Raw genomic sequence first — 18,714 nt, 5'->3', positions numbered from 1 at the left:
AATTTAGCTCTATCATGATTTCTCTATGATTTTTGGCAACCAGGCAGACTCACTGCAATTAATAATGGTTGGGCAGATTAAAAACATGGGGCACAGAGAACAAAGCTGCACCCACTAACAACCTTTTGCTTTCAACAGGGTCCACTGTTTTAAGTCATTATTCTGGGGTGCTGAGGAGCACTGGTGTTGCCATGCTGATTCAGCCGTCGTTTCAGCTTTTCAAAGTAGCTGTTATTAGAAGTTTAAGAGTAAATCCCTAAAGCACAGGCTTCTTCAACAGATACCTGCACAGTGGTGTGTTTCTGTATTGAGGAGGAGAAATTCTTTCTCTGCCATAACAAGCTGTTTGGCATAAAAGTAGAAGTTAGCCTCCGGTATGCGAATGTGTAAAATACTACAGCCTGTGTAGTAAAAATGTTTTGTTTCTTTTCTCCTTGCAGAGTAATATTAGGGATAAGAACTGAATTAAAGCTTACTTTCTTTCACAGAATTCCTCTGAGAGAGAAGACTGTAATAATGATGAGCCCCCTAGGAAGATCATTCCTGAGAAGAATTCACTTAGACAGGTATGTGATCAGTCTCTTTAAAAATGCAATAAAACTTTCTAGGTATTTGAATCCTTAAATGCTCCTGGAAGCTGAAGTCTGGCTTGTGCTCATGGAAATCCTTTTTTTTCTTCTTTGAAGTCTAAACAAGTCACATTGTACCCAGGAAAATCAGACACAGAGATTTAGCTTTCAGGGGAGTTTGATGACTTTTTACGAAGAAATATATATACTGCAGTGTAGTTCAGTCAGCTGTGACTCTCTGTTTGGTGTTCATCAAGACCTCTTCAGCCTTTTCTTCTGTAATCATTCCTGTCTTGTTTATAGTATATTTTGCCTTGCCTCAGATTAAAAGCCTCAAAATGTTCTACAACAATTAAGCTTTTTATTGCCCTTGAAAGTAAATTTTCTTGGAGGTGATATCCAGGTTAATAACCTGAAAAATGACCTGTTCTTGTTTCTTTTACTTTCATATAAATGACTAATAGGTAAAAAGGAGAAAGGATGGTCTAATAAAACATCTCTTTGCATGTTATATATGGTAAAGAAAATTTCTTATCAATTCAAAAGAAACCCTTTTTTTAATCCCCATGGCCAACAAAGGGAGTATGGTATATGCTTTCCGGGGAATTTAAGTTGGATTTAGTGATTTCTGATCCATTTTCACCTTGCTCTTTCTCCCCACTGCAAACTTCAGGCAGCAGAAACAAAATCATGTCCACGCCTTAGCTGTCTGAGGTTCCTGCCTGGTGTATCAAAATAAAATCATTGGTGAATGTGACTTAAATGACTACCCCAGGCCATACATTCCAACAGCTGAGGAGTTGTCACATTTCCTTCTGCATCTCAGCCACAGGAGCAGCAGTCTCAGGCAGAGGAGTAGGGTGGTACTGTACTGCCCCACATCTGCTGTTTCAAAGAGAAGTTGTGGGTCAGAACCATAGTAAAGGAAGAAGTATCCTTTTGATATAGCGTGCTCATGCTCAGAGTTGTTGGGTTTGGATGGGTTTGTTTTGTTTTCTTTTTTAATAATGTATTGTGTTAGGAGTGTTCGATTTTGTGGGAGTAGGTGCCATGGACTACGTGTGGCTACGACAGGTCCATCTAACAGATGTAGTCCATGTAAGTCTTTCAGACAAGAGGCAATATGCTGGCACAATAACTGAGGTCCCATATATAGCTGAGAAAGATTACCTTGCAGAATGAAACTTAAAATGTTTATGGCATTCAACAACAAATGACAGGTGGAGGAAGAGGGGAGAGCTACTAGGTCCTTATTGTGTATTCCCAGGATAACCAACAAGGTTCCCAGCATAACAGAAAATCAGGGTTTTTTTCATCTTTGGGTTATATTATTGATGGCAAATCCTCAGTTTCAGCAGGAAAAGATTCATAGTAAGAGGTGTTAATTCAAAAGGAACCTGAATTATTTGTTTTGTGTGTCTTCTTTTTGCACTGAGTCCTTCCTCATGATTATTGATTGAGGAGACAGATATTCACAAGCTGTATTATACAGATGAGAAAGGTACAGTTTCTTGAGTTGGATTTCCCTTCCATTATTTTGCAATCTGCAGAAGTTTTCTTGGTGTCCAGGGAAAGTTGTCTTTGCCCACAGGACCACAATTCATCGTAAACAAGGTGACTAGATATTGGGAATACACCTAAAAACTACTTGTAGCGTCCCAGTATTTCATATTGGAACTAATTTATGTGGACATGCTTTATGTTGAAGATGGTTAGCTGTGTTTCACAATATTGAGATATTGTATTAGTCTCCATCTTTGTTTCCAGTCTTTACAGTAACAGATGCAGGACAAAATCCTTGGATCTTCTGATTGCTATCTGGGACCTTTTGTGTTGAGAACAGTCTTTGTAGATAAGTTCAAGATGTAGTCTTAGTCTTAAAGCAGGTACCCTCTTGTCTATATTATAGGAGGTGATTGTCCACAATTTTGTGCCTGTTGGAGAAGAAATTTTTGGTTCTTTACATAGCATAAATAAAGCTGTCTGAGCATTTTGAAAGCTCAGATTGTTCCTCTTCTCTATTAGCAGTGGACAGAAGCAGTGGGGAGCTTTCTAACTCTTGCTCTAGAAATCAGGCACATATGAAGCCGTGTGCCCAAACTCTCATAATCAGAGTGATTCCTACAGGAAGGTATGCAGAGTGACTACTCTGCTTTAAATCTATCTCTACTTTGTAGAACCAAAAAGATCTGACCAGCAAATGCTGTCAAAGCAGTAATACAAAAAACATGCTTTCCACCTTAGTGGAAAGATGCTAACTTGGTAAATATTGAGTATAGTTTCATCTTTTCTGTTCCTCCTTTAAGACTCCCTTAGTATTTCATTTTTGGGGAACATGGACCTACATGCACAAAGGAATTGAGTATGTGGGTCGAAGAGAAGTCTGTTTACTTAAATGGTCTTTCCAGAGAAAGTATCCACATATTTAGTACTTTTTGATTAGTCTTAGAAAATGAATGAGATGGATTAGACCACTTCAGGGGAAGTATGATGCCTTGACATGTTCCCCTGATAACAAGTTTAAGTAAAGGTGCATTTCCTTTTCTTACCTTGTCTGCAGTGGTGTTATGCAGCCTTAGCCATAAATGTTTTCTCCAGTGGGTTTGTGGAACAGACATATCAGAAGGTGGAGATAATGAGGTGTAGTGGTTACTTAAGCATCTGAAGTTGTATGCAGGGGCTGAAGACACCCACTGCTCAGTGCTATGGAACTCTTACTATGAGAAATATAATTTTGCTATTGATCAAAATGTTTTTTAGAGAAGATGTCTTCAGAAGTCTCAACAAGTGGAGTGTGTCCTTGGATTGCTGAAAGTGGAAGGCACAGCCACTGTTGGATGCATGAGGGGGCAGCAAGGCAGAAGAGACATGGATATTAGCACTGGGAAACAGAAAAGGGCAATGAACTTGACACTGTTATCTGGAACAGTGAAAAGATCTAAGTTACAGCAGACTTTGGAATATGGATGCAAATGTTCAGTTCTTACTGAGTGCTTGATCTGACAAATTTAAATTTTGAAGGGGTAAACTGAAAATCATAGTATGAAAACACACTGGAAAAAAACAATGACAAGTGGCAAAAGTTTTTGGCAACTTTATTTAAGCTAACAAACGAATTTTCACACTGCAAAGTTATAAATTAATTTTAATAGGCTGATCCAGATGGTCCATTTGGAAAATGGATAGCTTGATCTGTTGAAAATTAAACTAAATTTATCTCTCTCATACTTCAAACTGAAGTAAGCGTGAGAAGAGTGCCCATTAAGTCCAGCTCATACAGATGGACCAGCAGGTCACACATGGGACTAATCTGATTCATTTTAAAAATAAATGCATGAGTTATTGAATCAGGTTCCTGTTTCAAGCCCTGCGTGTGAGCACGCGTGTGTGTGTGTGTGTGTGTGTGTGTGTGTGTGTGTGTGTGTGTGTGTGCCGCCCTTTCAAAGGGACTCGCAAATGCTTCAGTGCCTTTTTAACCTGTGTGTTTCCATTTTAATTCAACTTCCTTGCCAGAAAACATAATTAGTTTTCAGTGCCTATCATTTAGCGTTAGACCCAAACACTAGATTGATTAGGTCAGACATTTGTTATTTTAAGGGCTATGTCTCCATCTTTCATTTATGAAGAACATGAGCTCAATAGTCTTGGGTAGAGAGACGGGCTTTAGAAACTGAGAAGGGGAAGCTCTCTGGGGGCCCCTCCAGCCTTTTAGCTTCTGGGTGTTTTTAACAGAGCCATGAATGCAGATTTGTAAATTTATTGCAGTGCCATCTGGGGTTTTTTTTGTTGGTTTTTTTTTTCAGGCACCATATTATTGTTGGCTCGTATGTGTCTATTGTGGTGGTCACTCCCCGGGAGCTTGCCCTCACAGTCCTAAGGAAAGTGATGAATAGTGGGGGTCAACATGAATAGGTCACAGGGCAGCTGTCCAGGGCTGCCCTGAACTTGATTACCCCACTGGTTTTTAAAGAAGACGGGCACAATGCAGGTTGTTTAAAACTCTCCCTGCCTTCTCTTCGTTGCAGCGATAATGAAGTGCCTTTTGCTGCTGTGGTTCATCTATGGGCAAAGGTGCCTTGTGGGGAAAAGCTGGCAGCAGCAAGGCTGCTGCACTGTACCTCCTGCAAACCTCACATTGGACTCTGCTATCTTTCTGCAAGCTTCCAGATGGAAGACCGGGGGAAAAAAACCCTGTCTGTTACCCCATTCAGACAAGCCCCTTAGCGTTTTCAAGAATTTTCGCTCTTACTGTTTTGGCACAAAATATTACCTCAATTCACTCGTACAGATTTGAGATAATTTTCTAAAATTACATGTAGTACCTAAAACATGCTGTAGGCACTATTTCAGAGTTAAAATGGGCACAGTCTGATCTTAAGAGTTTAAAGCCAATACTCAAGAAAACTGTGAGAAGCAGAGTGGATGAAGAAGGTAGAGCAAAGGAAAAACAAAGAGTAGCAATTGTCAACCTTTTACTTTGAGCTGGCAGCCTCATCCGACTGCTTAGGGCTCCTGACCAGGCATACCTCTCCTCTGCAAAAGTATTTCTGATGTGCAAAGTTGAGGCCCTCTTTTTAACGGGTGAGGAAGGTTGCATGCTGTGGAGGGAGTGAGCGTCCCTCCCTCAGGGGAAGATACTGCAGTTCAAATTTACCTTCTGTTGGAGAGTTGGCCAAGGCAGGGCAGACCTGGTCTACAAAGCTGTCCTGGTTACCTCACCTTTTACGTGAGTAACGCTTGCTAGTAAGGAGTTGCTGGTTGAAAAGCCCCCTGAAATTGCTAGAAGTACACCCTTAGTCCTACTTGCAAGATTCTTTTTCTTTTGACCTTTTTTTCTCTTTATTCTCAAAACAACAACCAAAAAATAATTTCCAGCCCTTTGTGACACTTAATGCATGTTAAAAAGCTGGCCAAAGCAGGATGTGCCAGAGTCTAAGTTACAATGGGAATGCTGCCTTGTGGTGGAAAGGCCACTGGGCTCTTTCAGCATTAGTGCTAATAGGAATCTGTCACCCCACTGCATTGCTGCATTCCTCTGTAATTGAGTAAATTGCAAGTGTTGTCTGCTCCCCTCTGCCCTTTGTGTCCATGTCCACTTACCATCCGAAGAACGTGGGCAGTGATAAATAAAGTGCTGAACAGGGCTCTCAGCTCTTTGAAAGCAGCGTGTTGCCAGCCCCCTAGTTATATTTCTTTAAGTGTTTATGTTTTTCTGTATTCCTTCTCTTGTGTGGCTGGAACCCTGGGGATCGAAAGCCATGAGAGAGGCCAAGAAGCTAACAAAAGTAGCTGTCCCCTTGTTAGCGTGTTCCTTTCTTCTTTAAAAAACAAGATGAAAACCATCTGGCTCAGGGCATTACATTTTCCTCCCCCATGCACCTCTATAGATGAAGAGTTTCACCTGCAGTGAGGGTTTACATTGATTAGGGAGGGAGCAGTAATTCAAGCCTCCATCCACTTCAGTGGTACTTTGCAGTCTTTAAAGGTGCTGACCCATTGAGTTAAACTGTCAAGGGAGGATAAAAAAGGATCTTCATCCCAGGAGGTAACAGCTGCCAGGTTTTCAACACCTTGCACGCTGCTGGAAAAATGTCACAAATTGTCAATGGAAAGAAAAATCACTTGGCTGCCATCTTCCCTTAATGATGTGCCTTATAAAATGAAAGATTTAAGGGTTTAAAAATCAGCAAGTAGCTGTCAGGAAAAAGAAAAAATCCTGAGGGATTTTGAACAATGGGCCCAACAAGATGTGTCCTGAAAGACTGCGAATAATGCATCCGAGTTGGATAACCGGATCTGATTGGGATGACCATGGTTGTGTCTGCACAGTGGGACAAGAGGGAAGTGAAAGCAGTGGCACAGAAGTCTAACATTACCATGCCTATATTTAAAAAAAAAAAAAAAAAAAGGTAGAAAAAGAAGCCTGATTCATAAGCCAGTGAACTGGGAGAAGACATACTGTATTTCTGCTCTTTTGAGGACAATTTGTTTTCAAGCAGCTACCAGATGGCTAAATACCACGACATTTCCTTTTTCTTTTTTTTTCCTTCTTTTCTTTAACAAGAGATCTAGTTCTCCTCGTTCTTTGTTTTTGTTTGTTTTAATGCTTTTACATCGCTGAACAACCCCGTGGTGTTGGGCATTGTGACATACTCCTTTTTGTGTTTCCCCCCCTTGTGCCTTGATGGATGAGGAAAAAAAGATCTTCAGCTTTAATGTAATTTCAGATAACAAGCAGACTGGAGTAAGGCTTTTTGTTTGTATTGTTTTAGGTTTTTCGTTTTAGGGGCCTTTTCCCCCCCCTGTTTGTTTTAGGTAAGTCATTTTAATTGTACTGGGTAATTAGAAGGTACACATAGCCAAGGGAGCTTTGTTATGGTAATTGTTCAAGAAAACCCACTCCCCAACTACCATTGCCATGTGTTGAGACACGTCTTCCCTCTAGTGGCAATATTAAGGTCTCTGGCTTTCACAGTCGGCAAGGTGTAATTGCAATATGACAAACTGTGCTTTAGGGAAAATCCCGTACATGATTTAGTTTTTTGTTTGGCTGGTCTTTATTTTGCCTTATGACTTTCTGTGGAGACTATCCTTCCCAAGGCTGGGCTAGGGATAAAAAAAATTTCATCTTAGGAAAATAGTCAAGGCGAATCCTGGGTAATGTCTTACAGCTTGACTTAATTCTACTCTTCTTTTTAATTACCTGTTTATAAAAACGTTTTTAAATTTGTTGAGATTACTTAATTCTTTCAGAAGAAGCACCTCATTTGAAATAAATAAATAAATTGCATTTATTTTAAATAGTCCATGTGAAAGACCTTTAAAGGGTAATTAATGCAAGTCTCTTAAGACTCTAAGTAAGATGAAAGCGATCTTTCCAAATCTGCTGGAGTGATTTGTTTATATAACTTCCCACTTCTGCTGAATTCTTCTGAGTCTAATAACTTTTTTTCTAACCGTTTGGCAATTTGTGCTTAGCTACAAAAGCCCTTGTTCAAAAAGAACAGTTTAATAATCTTTTCCCTGAAAATGACTTGAAGGGAGGGTATGGGTTTTGTCTTTTTGCTGTGTTTTTATTAGTGTTATCTTTCTCTGATAAATCATGTAATTACTAACTATTGGGGGGGGAATCTTATTGAACTCCTGGGTTGCAGCTTCTATTAAAAAGTGGAGCTTTGTTCAGGGACTGGGGATTCTCAGAATGAATGGCCAAAGAAATGGATTTCAGTTGGCAGAAAAGCTGCACACACACAGAGTTCTGCCTGGGGTTCGAGTCTTCTGGTTGGCACTCAGCGTTCATCCAGAGCTGCGCAGATGAGAGTGGAAACGTTTATGTGTTTGTGTCAAAGAGCAGGATCATACTTTCTTTAAAAAGAAAAATGTAACCAAAGACACTTACAGAATGAGATCAGATACAGCTCTATCTTTAGTGAACCATAGTCTAGCGCCTCTGTGGCATTTTAAGCCTTTGGCTGAGAGTGAATACAGCTTTGTGGTTCCCCTGCTTCTGACATGATTTGGTGCTCCCATATATTTGTAGGTTTCTTTTTTTTTTTTTTTCATTAGAGCTTGTTTGGCTATAGGGCTGCTTAACACTGTTCTCAAACGGCTTTTGCAAGGTTAAAGGAATGCAGCTTGGTAACAAGTTTGTGTCATTTTAAATATATACCTCCCAGTAAATAAGGAGGAGTCTTGCAATCAATCCCTTTTAGTGTGTTATATGTTTCACCTGACAACTAAACCCTCTATTGATTAACCATTACTTTGTTAGATAATCTCGTGTCATTGAAGCCACTGTAAAAATTAAACTCTTTAAAATGTTTTACCCTAGCAGCAGTGTGAAAATTGAAAACTTGTTCAGAATTACAGCCAGCTTCCACAAAGAGGGTAGTTTTCAACAAACTGGTTTATGTTTGCATGCTTTATATGCAATATAAAAACATATTAAAGCACTCCAACGCAAAGCTATCTGCCTGTGGTGTTGAACCAGGCTACCATTTCAGACTACTTTTCCTTGATGAAGAAACCTCTTATTTTGATGAAAGGTGAGGAGAAACTTGAACAGTTTGGGTGCGGATTAGATGAGATATGTAAAAGGGTCAAGCTTTAAAGGTGAGCTGCAGAATTTTAGTTTTCTGAGACTTAGTTCTGGCTTTGATTTTCCTGCTTTTCTTCCAGGTTGATCAATGTTCCCATGGGCATTGGAACAAATGAAAGGAGGTACTCTGATGTTGCAGCGTAGCATGAGACACCATCAAATGTTTCACCTAACATGAAGGGCTCTGTATTATTACTTGATGATATGACATTTATTCTGCTATCAGAATTCACTATTCTATTAACTAGGTCTATTCAGTGCTAACTATTATGTGCAAACACAAGTATGACAATATCAGACCAAATCTCCACGTCCAGCTGTAATTTTGTGTCTTGCAGTAGCCAGTAACTGCTGCCTACAGAGAAACATTAGGAGACTATCATACAGTACTGCCTTCACAATATATTCTACCAGCTTCTCATGACTTGGCTTCATGAACCAGATGCAGTTTCTTTGTAACACTGTCAATACATTTCCATTGAGACCTATTAAATAGAGTGACATTACCTCTTTTTCCCCTGGACTTCAAGGGAGAACTAGGTTTTGTTCTGCATTTTGCTTTCAACCCTTTAAAACATATTGTAGAATATGTGCGTGAATCTTCTTTACCCTCTTTATTCATCCCCCAAGGCTAATAATGCATTCTTCTGTGAGAATGTGAAAATAACAACAGAAGAACTTGGTAACTTTGCAGAGATAGTAATTTATGTTGAACTGTAGATCACTTTATGTTTTATTCTCAAATCTGCATCCTTATGTGTTGAATCCATGATAAATACTCCCTTTAATGTTCTCTTTTTCCCCATAACTTCTATTGAGAAGCTAAGAGCTGCTGGAGGACTCAATGATTATTTGGTCCGTGTGTAGATCCTTATGTGATAAAATTACTGTGTAAAAGTTGGTTCTCATAGGAAAAGCACATTCTTCTCTCCTTCTGTGGCTGAAAAGGTTGGTAAGGAGGAACTGAAGTATCATTGGCATCTTGTCAAGGGCAGAGGGATATTGGTAGCATGGGAATGCCCGGGTCAGTCAGACTCATCCACTGCCAACTCCAGCACTGTCAGTGGAAGATGCTGTTGAAGGAGAGCAAACAAGTCTGGTCTCTTTTGGTATTCTACTGCCCTCCTGCTCCTGCAGCATCTAGCACTCTTGCTCTTGGGATGACTGATATCTGTGCTGAGTACTCTGTGGTCCTGCTGTCCATGAGTTTGTTTAGTCCCTTTTTCCACTTGCTGATGATGTTTCTCTACACGATGTCCTGGAGCAGCAAGCCTCCTGTGTGAAGAAATGTTTCATTTTATCTGCTTTAAATTTGTACTATACTAATTTCATCAAATATCACTAGTCCTGGTGGTGTGGGATTTAATGAAGAAGTTACACTGGAAGTTCAGTTATTTCTCACTGAGATGTAATGTGTGGATGAAAGTAATAAAAATTAAGCAATACACTGGAATAATTATTTGTGTCTGCATTCTGACATGCACATAACTTTTGAATAGTGCATAGTGAGCTTCCTTCATTCTCAGAAAGTGCTAGTGTCTTTAAATTTAGCATTTTAGTATTTCACGATGTGCATTTGGATTGTCTACTCTTTCCCATTTGTAAGTGTGAGAGAAAGCCTGTCGTAAGCCCAGCTTTTAAAAAGCTGGCCTGCTACCAAGGTTTGTGCATACCTGTCTTGAGAGGAAAAAGACTGACAAGATCTGAGTTCATGGTTCAGTTCACGGAGCTACAGGCTTCCTTGTTGCTTTCAGTAAATGCTTTTGTGGCTGAGCTTTTGATCTGCAAAGTGGAGTTAGTAGTAACTTTATTCAAGTCAGGGCTCCTCATAAAATTTACAGTATGTAGCAGATGTGTTGTGCATAAATACTGTGACTGGAATTTTAGGGGTTAAACTGCAAATGAAAAAAATCACAGACTGATGATAAATGGGTTAAATTACACAAATACAAATACTGAGAAAAGAATCTTATCAACTCTTCGTGGTTTTTCCTCTTCACAATCTCGTTGAATTTAACTAGTACCATGCCTGTAAAATAAAGTTTGCATGGTATTGTCTGAATGTCAATGCAAAGCAGATGGTGTCAACTTTTTATTTATCAGCTGCTACATCTAAGCCCCAATTTATAATAGTTTATGCCTTTCTGGTCTTTCTTCTGAGGAGAAAGTTCTGTGCATTCCAGAGCAATGGTTTTATGATCTTGGCAAATATTTGTAAGAGGCTAAGTTGAGTCTGTCAGACTTCTGTTTGCTTGTAGCCTAATCCAGTTTGAATCTGAACCTCCCCTGCTGAAAGATGCACTCTGTTCATCTGCACGGCGCCTTGAAAGAATTCATGTGTTTGAATTTTTCAGTTTCTCTTTCTGGATCCAGAGACAGAAATTGCTCACTTGCTGCTAGTCACAGCAGATATCAATGTTGTGACATGTAAAGAGATCTCATGAGCCAGGATATTCTGCATTCCTCTCTGTCACCAGTTAGAGAGCTCACCAAGAAGTAAAATATGAACTTCTAAAGGAATGGAGAAGATAGGGCTTCTGGGTTCCTTTTTGTTTCTATTTCATGGTGAACTTTAAAGGGGCTCTGTAAATAGGTAAGGTGGAAAGGACTGTGATTTCCTGATTTTCCCGAAGTGTCTCTACTGTGCTGGACCAGTACAGATCCACCACAGCCAGTACACAGAGTTCCCATGGTGGGCAGTAAGGAGTGTTTCATGAGGATCATAAGAACTTAGGTGAATGTTATAAACTTGATTGTGAACACTCAGTTCCCATCAGTTGGTGCTTACCATCCCCCTAGGCTGGGCACTACTGGGAACACTGGCTTTGTGGACGTATCTCCTATCACTCAGCATAACCCCCTTTTAATCTCTTTGCATTCTTGCATTTGAGATCTTTTGCCATGTGTTCTTCTGCCATTTTTTCTGTTGCTGCTGTCTGCATCTTCCACAGAGTCAGGCCTCTGGCAGAGGGGCAAAAGGATGAGGTCGTTTACTCATGCTTGGTGCTGAGGGAATCTGGCTCTGGTGATGTAGCTTTGGAGAAGAGAGATAGGTTTAGGAGTCCTTAACATGGCAGTGTTGTCCGCAGGTTTTGTAACCTGTAGCAGATTTGGTGTTGAATTAGTTTTAAATCAAACAAATAGAAATCTGTAGTGAGCCCTGAAAGAAAGATCTTGAGAAATTGCTAGTGACTATTACAGGGAGAGAACTGACAGGCAGTTCACTACAAGTCTTTGTGCGTCTTCCCCTTAAGGCAATCTTAAAAATATAATGAGTGTTGGTACGTTTTACTTAGTGCTCTTGGAAATGTCGTTGTAACAAGTTTAATTTCATTTTTTCAGCATGTTTCTTGGGTTTTCCCCACAGAACTCTTTGAGGTAGCAATATCATCTCTGTGGTCCACTTACTACTCTTGCAACAAAGCAAGTTTGTGCTTGCTTTTGAGCTGCCACTTTTGCATGGGAGCATTTTTCTTTAAGTGATGGCACATGCTGGAGGGTTAATCCCATACTGAAGCTCTTAGGTGTTACTGTATTCCTCCTCCTACTAAAAAATGTGAACTTAATCAAGTAGTAATTAAAAAGGTGTTGAAGGGACGGGGAAGAGAGAACCTCCATTAGAAATTCCTGAGTTCTTCAGGCATATTGGTTTAAATGGCCAAATCAACCAAAATATAATTTTAAACCCACTTCATAAGTATTGTTCATACACTTCCCTTTGAAATGGGAGAGGCTATGAATAAAGTGTTGTGCAAAGACTCTGAAGTCTGCAGCTAGAACTGAGGGCCCCCTGGGCAGGACAGTGTTAAAGAAAAAAGACACTGTACTTTAAAAATGAAAAAAGCTTTCCAAAATTGGGAAGATTAAATACAAGTGAGATGTGGTCTGTGTTTGCTCCCTTCTGATTATAACCTTCATACTGTCCCCATGTATTTTACCTGATAAAGTCAGGAGATGTTTATTAACATTTGACATACGCTGTGCTAACTAATGTGTAGGAATCAGCTTGCTTTAGTTTTTCAGTTGTGCAGCATTTTGTGAAAGAATGAACAAATGAGATCAGATACTTTTTCCTTTTTCAAAGGAACAGAGGAGAAAAATCTTTTTCTTTGTATATCAGAACTATAAAATTGTACATAGCTCAGAGGACATGCATGCCCTGAACATAGGCTTTTGCTGTAAACTAGTTTATTTTAATTTGAAACATTTACACCTTAGGAAAAAGGAAATGTAGTAGAGTTGTGGGTTCCTGTGCCAAAAATGTGGTGCCTGAAAGAAAATCGTGTTCTTCTATTCATAACCATTTTAATCTTTCTGCAGACCTACAACAGCTGTGCCAGACTGTGCTTAAACCAGGAAACAGTGTGTCTAGGAAGCACTGCTATGAAGACTGAAAATTGTGTGGCCAAAGTAAGTAAGAGAATGGCTTTGGTTTTGAGAGGTTTTCAGCAAATTGTTCATTGGTAGTCAGAGAAGAGTTCTTGTTAAAAATTACAGTTAGGAAAAAATATTTAAACAGAAAGTAAGTATTTTGGGTAGGTTTTTCTGTTCTTTAGTGTAGAGATTTCAGACTTGCTGGTTTTCTCTGCTGGAAAGGATTACTTGAGTCCTCAGCTATCTAGGATTGAAGGGCTCATTCTGCTATACAAGTAATAGGCTTTTCCAGTGGGATGACCTATGCCTGCCATGTAATTAGCTGTGGCAACTTCAAATGATAAATGTCCAGATACTAAAAATATTCCATGTGAGCTCTTTGTATCATGGTTCCTTTCTTAGCTGCCAGAAGGAAGGTGCAAAAAGAAAGACCTTTTGATTAAAATACAGTGAATGCTGTATTTAAAGAAAAGGGAGGAGGGAGATAACCACAGTCATAATGGTAAGAAAATGGATTTATTAGCCTATCACAGAAAAGTAATTTCTTGAGAATTGGGGTAGATGTGGTTGAAAAAGGTGAGGTGCCATTAGCCACCCTCTTTTCTTAAAATTCAGCATAACTAGAGTAAAACAATGTACATCTAGGGCTGTTTGTGAATGGAGAACATTTGAACCATGATGCAATATGTCTAGAAAGACTGTGCAAAGGATGCATTTAGCCTTGTGCAAGCTTTGTATTTCCACTGAAAGGAAGTTTAGAATGGGCATGCAGGACAGATCAGTGCATGCAGCCATCTGTTACTAAAACCAGCTGGCATTTTGTTGCTCCTCTGTCACCACAAACCTGACCACTTAAAAACCTGTTTTCTCTTTTGGTTATTTTATTCCTTGATCTTCTTGAAGTCCATTTTTTTCATACTTGGAATGGTTGTTAAAGGTGCCTTGTCCCTTCAGGGGCCACTTTTGTATTGACCTTTAAGATAATTTTCCAGCTAAATCTTCTCTGGGATTTTGCTGGTGAAATTTGGATGTCCCATTACTTTTGATTCTTGTCAGGGAATTGGCTATCATAAAAGTTTGTCATGGTGCTTGCAGGTGGCTTAGCACTCATAAACTGTGCTTGCCTGCCAGTTGCCTCCCACTGCAGAAGCACTTCTGAGGGCAGCTACCAGTCTTGGTACAAAGAGCTGATATTTAATACCAGCACTTCCATTCTTGAGATGACTGGTATTGCACACTTCTTCCTAAGGTGCTTTATGATACAGAGTAGGTGAAACTCTCTCAGCAGAGCAGCTCTGGCTGAGTTGTCTCATCATGCAGCATCATTCTGGTGCCATACAGCAGCTCACAGCAGGCTAACTGGAGTAAGTCCATTCAACCCCATCTGCTCTATAGTGTCTTGTTTGACCTAATCGCTTCACTAAAGAGCAAGGAGGTACAAGAAGTACAACCAGTTTAAGTGGTGCCTCTTTTAAATGAAATTACACACTTTAACATCTTAATGCCCTAAATTGTAAACTCTCCTAAAGTTATGTTTTTGGTGGGTGAGAGGTGTGGGTAGGGCTGAAGGCAAGAGCAGCAAGACTTGTTTCATGCTATTGAGAATGAATGTGAAGCGTCACCCTGGAGATGAAAAAGTGTATGTTTTTAAGTATTTTGTCTCTATATGCTGTTGGACAGTATATGTGTATGTATGCTCTAGGGCAATCTACCATCACACATATATCAAAAAACATATATATATATACATATACATGCGTATATATACACATTTGTATACACACACACACACATATATATATATGAAAAAACATAAAGACTTTTCTGGGGATACAATTCCTCTAGTACTAGCTTGCCTGGCTGTTGTACTCCTTTCCTTTGCCTTCTTAGTTACAAACCAAATGAAATAGGTTCTAAGAAAGCTTGCCTTTCAAATTCCAGAAGTATTGAAGCATTTATAAATCCAGCTATCTAAATGCAGATGGCTCAGTGATGGCATAGGCAAATGGCACAACTGTTAAATGTTCCCTAGGTGAAGGGCTTAAGTGGGATTTAAAGAGTTCAGAGGCCTTCTCCTAGGCTGCATGCACGTGACGAGTTTTATCCTCTATGATTGATGTGTTTTACAGCCTTGGACTTTAAAATGTTTTGTCAGGAAGGTGAATACTGGAAAGTATAACCACAGGTTTCATTATCTGCAGCACTTCTCCAAATGTATTTCGAGGGCTTCAATTTTCTTTTTAAACTTGCAGTGAAACACAAAAAGGATTACTTTGGAAGTTGTGATTTACCTTTTCTGATTCTGCAGTGCAGTATCAGCCCTGACTGGGAGCCATAGTGTGCATTATCACATGCTTGTCAGATGTGTCAGTCAGTCTGATGATGATGGTTTTTCTAAAAACAAAATTTCTGATTCCGCATCTACTTTCAGAAAAGAAAACTGTGCTCTGTTAACACTGTATAAATGGCACCTATTCACTGTGTATTTGATGTTTGTAAAAGTTTGTTCAAAGAATGAAATGTGGTTTCCCTTGAGGCCACACACATCAACATTGAGGTACCTTTTCTCAGACTGAAGCACTGTCTGTCCATTAAACTCTCTTGTGAATGAGAGTTTCTGTACAGGATATCCAGATATAAATTACCAACCTAACAGGTGGCATTCTTCCTAAAATGGAGGGGGGGGGAAGTTTGCAATAAATAGATATGCATATTCAGATATGGAAAGTAGCATAGGGCCACAGTCTTTTTGACAGCTCAAGGAAGTTCGTGTTTGTTAGGAAACTTTGGTTTTGTATGCGATGTCATGCTGCCTTTGCAGCCATGTGCTCAGTCACTTTTGCAAACCTATGAATTATTTAGTTTTATTCAGACATTTAAAAATAAAACTAGAATATCATGTTCTGATGAATCTTTGTATCTCGTTCGTAGCCTTGCTTTTCTGGTATTTGTCCTCTGAAACTCCACTGTTAGGACTTGGGGATGCTTGGGTAGAAGCCAGAAAGGAGCAGTGGAAATTGTTTAAAGTGTGCGCATGTTTTAATTGAAGAGGTAGGATCTTAAATTAAAAATCATGTATTGTGATGCACAGATGCCACATGTGTCATCAGCTAACATCGTTTCTCTCCCATCTGTAGGAGTTTCTCTGTTACTCTTTTAGCATCTTTTTGCCCATTGCTTGTGAGTGGTCAACAAGTCTGATGTATATCCAATATAATGTCATTGAAAAGGAAATGCAGTCTCTATTTTTGTTTTTATATGTGTGTGTACACACACAAAGATATATATTGAAAGTCCTCCTGTTTGTCTCTTTAGAAACCAAAAAATGTCTGTGAGAGGATTTCTTTTTATGATACTACTTGTGTGCAACCACAAGTGGACAGCTTTCTCAGGAATTGGTGCTAGGTGCTTAAATAAGGTAGAAATGTAGCATGAACCTGAGCTCCAAGGACAGGGTGTTTGATTTTAATGAGGCTTATTGAAATCCAGCCAAATGAGCATCTGTTCCTATTGTTTGTTCCATATTTTGCAAGCCAGTATCTTCAGGCCAGATAATGGTGTTGGTGTGTGCTTCATCCTCAATTAGAGAGGGACACAGTTAAAAGTCCCTTGGCATCTGGTATGTCACTAGGATTCTTGTGATGCTCCTGGGTGTGCAAACAAGTTTCAATTCTGTTCTGTACCCAGGGCCACTTACTTTCTCTGGTGACCTTCACACTTTATATTTGATATGTGGCAAGGGATGCTCTGCTGTGTTTCCAGTCTCCTTGGCTGAGTCTTTGCAGGGATGGGTTATATGTAGTCCTGTTTTCAAACAGAGGTCTTTCATAAAGCCCACTCTTTCATGATGTGGGCTGTGTTAGGTTTGAGTTTTGCTCTTTGCTTGGAGTCTGTTAGATTTTGCATTTCCCTGGATCGTGGAAATATCTTATTGATTCAAAGGGCTCTTTTATTTCTCAGCAAGAGACTGGTGTACAACTCATATCAGAGCTCTACAGTCAATACCCATTTCCTGCGTTTGTTAGATAGGTCTTTTCTGTTTATTAGCTCCTACAGTCAGTTCCAGTTCATCTGTATCTGCTATACAAAGGAGTGTTCTCAGTTTTTATTTTGGACATTGAATTCTTTCCTGCTTGTGCCAGAGATAGGCACCCTGTGGAATACCTGCCACAGACAGCACTGAGACACCTTTGAAATGGCATACAGCATCCCCAGGTTTCTACTTAGTTCTGAACTCAGCAGCAGCTGGGAGAGGTTTTCTGCCTCTATTTTTATCTAAGGGAAATTGGAGGAAGAAAAATGTAATCATGCACACCACCCTTGAAAAATTAGACTTCTGTTTCAGGCCACTCCTTGCTACTCACGTGTGATAACTAGTCCTGCTTTTTAAGGTCCCAGCAAACCAAGGGACTTCTCAGGCTCTTTTAAGCATCTTGAGTCTTCTGGGGAATCTTTGATTACTGCTCATTGTAATGATAAATGTGCAGTGGTTAATGATTTGAACTGGTAGTCTAGAAAGGGTTTATGTATACCCTTTATCTTCAGCACTGTGATTTTATTCTCTGTGGCCATGATGGCTTTTCTTGCTTCTCTTCAAAAAGGGAACTAATAATACTCTTCTTGGAGAAATGTTGTGAAATGTATGATACTTTTTTGACACTTGGATGAAAAGTCCTGCTTAGGTACGTAGAGATGTTCTGCCTGCTCGGCAAGCTGCGTGTAGTGTACAGGGGGAGAGAGCTCTGTTCTGCTCAATTCTGGAAACACAGAACAGGCCTTGGCACTTACAGTATGCCATGTGAAATTTCCTTTCAAAGATGCATCTTATTATGTAGCTATTGCTACACGTTTTACACTCAAGGATGATTCAGCTAAAGCAAGGAGTGGTGAAAGTAGCTGGTAATTGAAATCTTCCTTCCTTTGTCAGTTTTTTCTGCATTGCTACTTCCAAATTTTTAGAACAAACGTAGTCAGCACAATAATAACACTGAGCCAAGAATTTTTATATAAATTCAAAGGAGAAACCACAAGTACTCTTTAATAAAGAAGCATTTAGGGTTCCAGGCTGGATGTTCCAGTTGGCAGTAGGACAAATTGATCTGAAGAGTGTCCCTCTTGTACTCTCAAGTCCCTTTATGTCACAGATTGATGGCTCTTTTTTCCAGAGAGTGTCCCTGCATTTACTTTGCGTGAATAGCACAACCAACTCAGAGTTCTGCTGTGATATACCACTGAGTCAGTATATCTTCAGAGAATGCATTGTTTTATAGTGCTTTTGAAGCCTTTCCAGTACTTGGGACTGAAATTAGAGCAATTCGATCATGAACAAATATTCTTTGACTAGCAACATTCGGTTTCCTGATACTTGTTCCACTGTTTTAATGAGAAATTATGTTCCTTCATAGCTTAATTTTTAGTATTAAACTTCTGTGTTGTGATACAGAGGGGCTGTCAGTAGACATACTTCCAGTTCCAAACCCCTCAGTAAGAGTGTCCCCTTTTGTGTCTTGGATATACCTTTCTCTGGGAGGGACAGCAGCTTTTGAGGCTGTTGCAAACTGGATAAATGCTGCCTTAGCCACTGGCTAATAGAGGTTGTAAGCATATCATTTTACCCTTCTGTTGTAGGTGTGTAGGTATTCTTTCTGTAATGAGAGGGTTGTGTGGATGGCA

The 18,714-nt window shown here is 39.6% G+C and overlaps 1 protein-coding gene across 6 annotated transcripts in view; it reads left to right on the top strand.

Moving 5' to 3' along the window:
* Positions 1-18,714, top strand: part of BTRC (beta-transducin repeat containing E3 ubiquitin protein ligase) — a 122,289-nt gene that overhangs the window by 47,936 nt on the left and 55,639 nt on the right. For all 6 annotated transcript variants that reach the window (XM_018069249.2, XM_018069247.2, XM_018069243.2 and 3 more), the window contains 2 exons: positions 489-566; positions 12,988-13,077. In XM_018069249.2, coding sequence (XP_017924738.1) covers positions 489-566; positions 12,988-13,077 — 168 coding nt within the window. The remainder of the gene's footprint in view (positions 1-488; positions 567-12,987; positions 13,078-18,714) is intronic.

This window comes from Manacus vitellinus, unplaced genomic scaffold (assembly GCF_001715985.3).
Source record: "Manacus vitellinus isolate BGI_N305 unplaced genomic scaffold, ASM171598v3 scaffold_15_pilon, whole genome shotgun sequence".
Lineage (NCBI taxonomy): Eukaryota > Metazoa > Chordata > Aves > Passeriformes > Pipridae > Manacus > Manacus vitellinus.
Note: the sequence above shows the minus strand (reverse complement) of the source record. Positions and strands in the feature narration are given on the sequence as shown.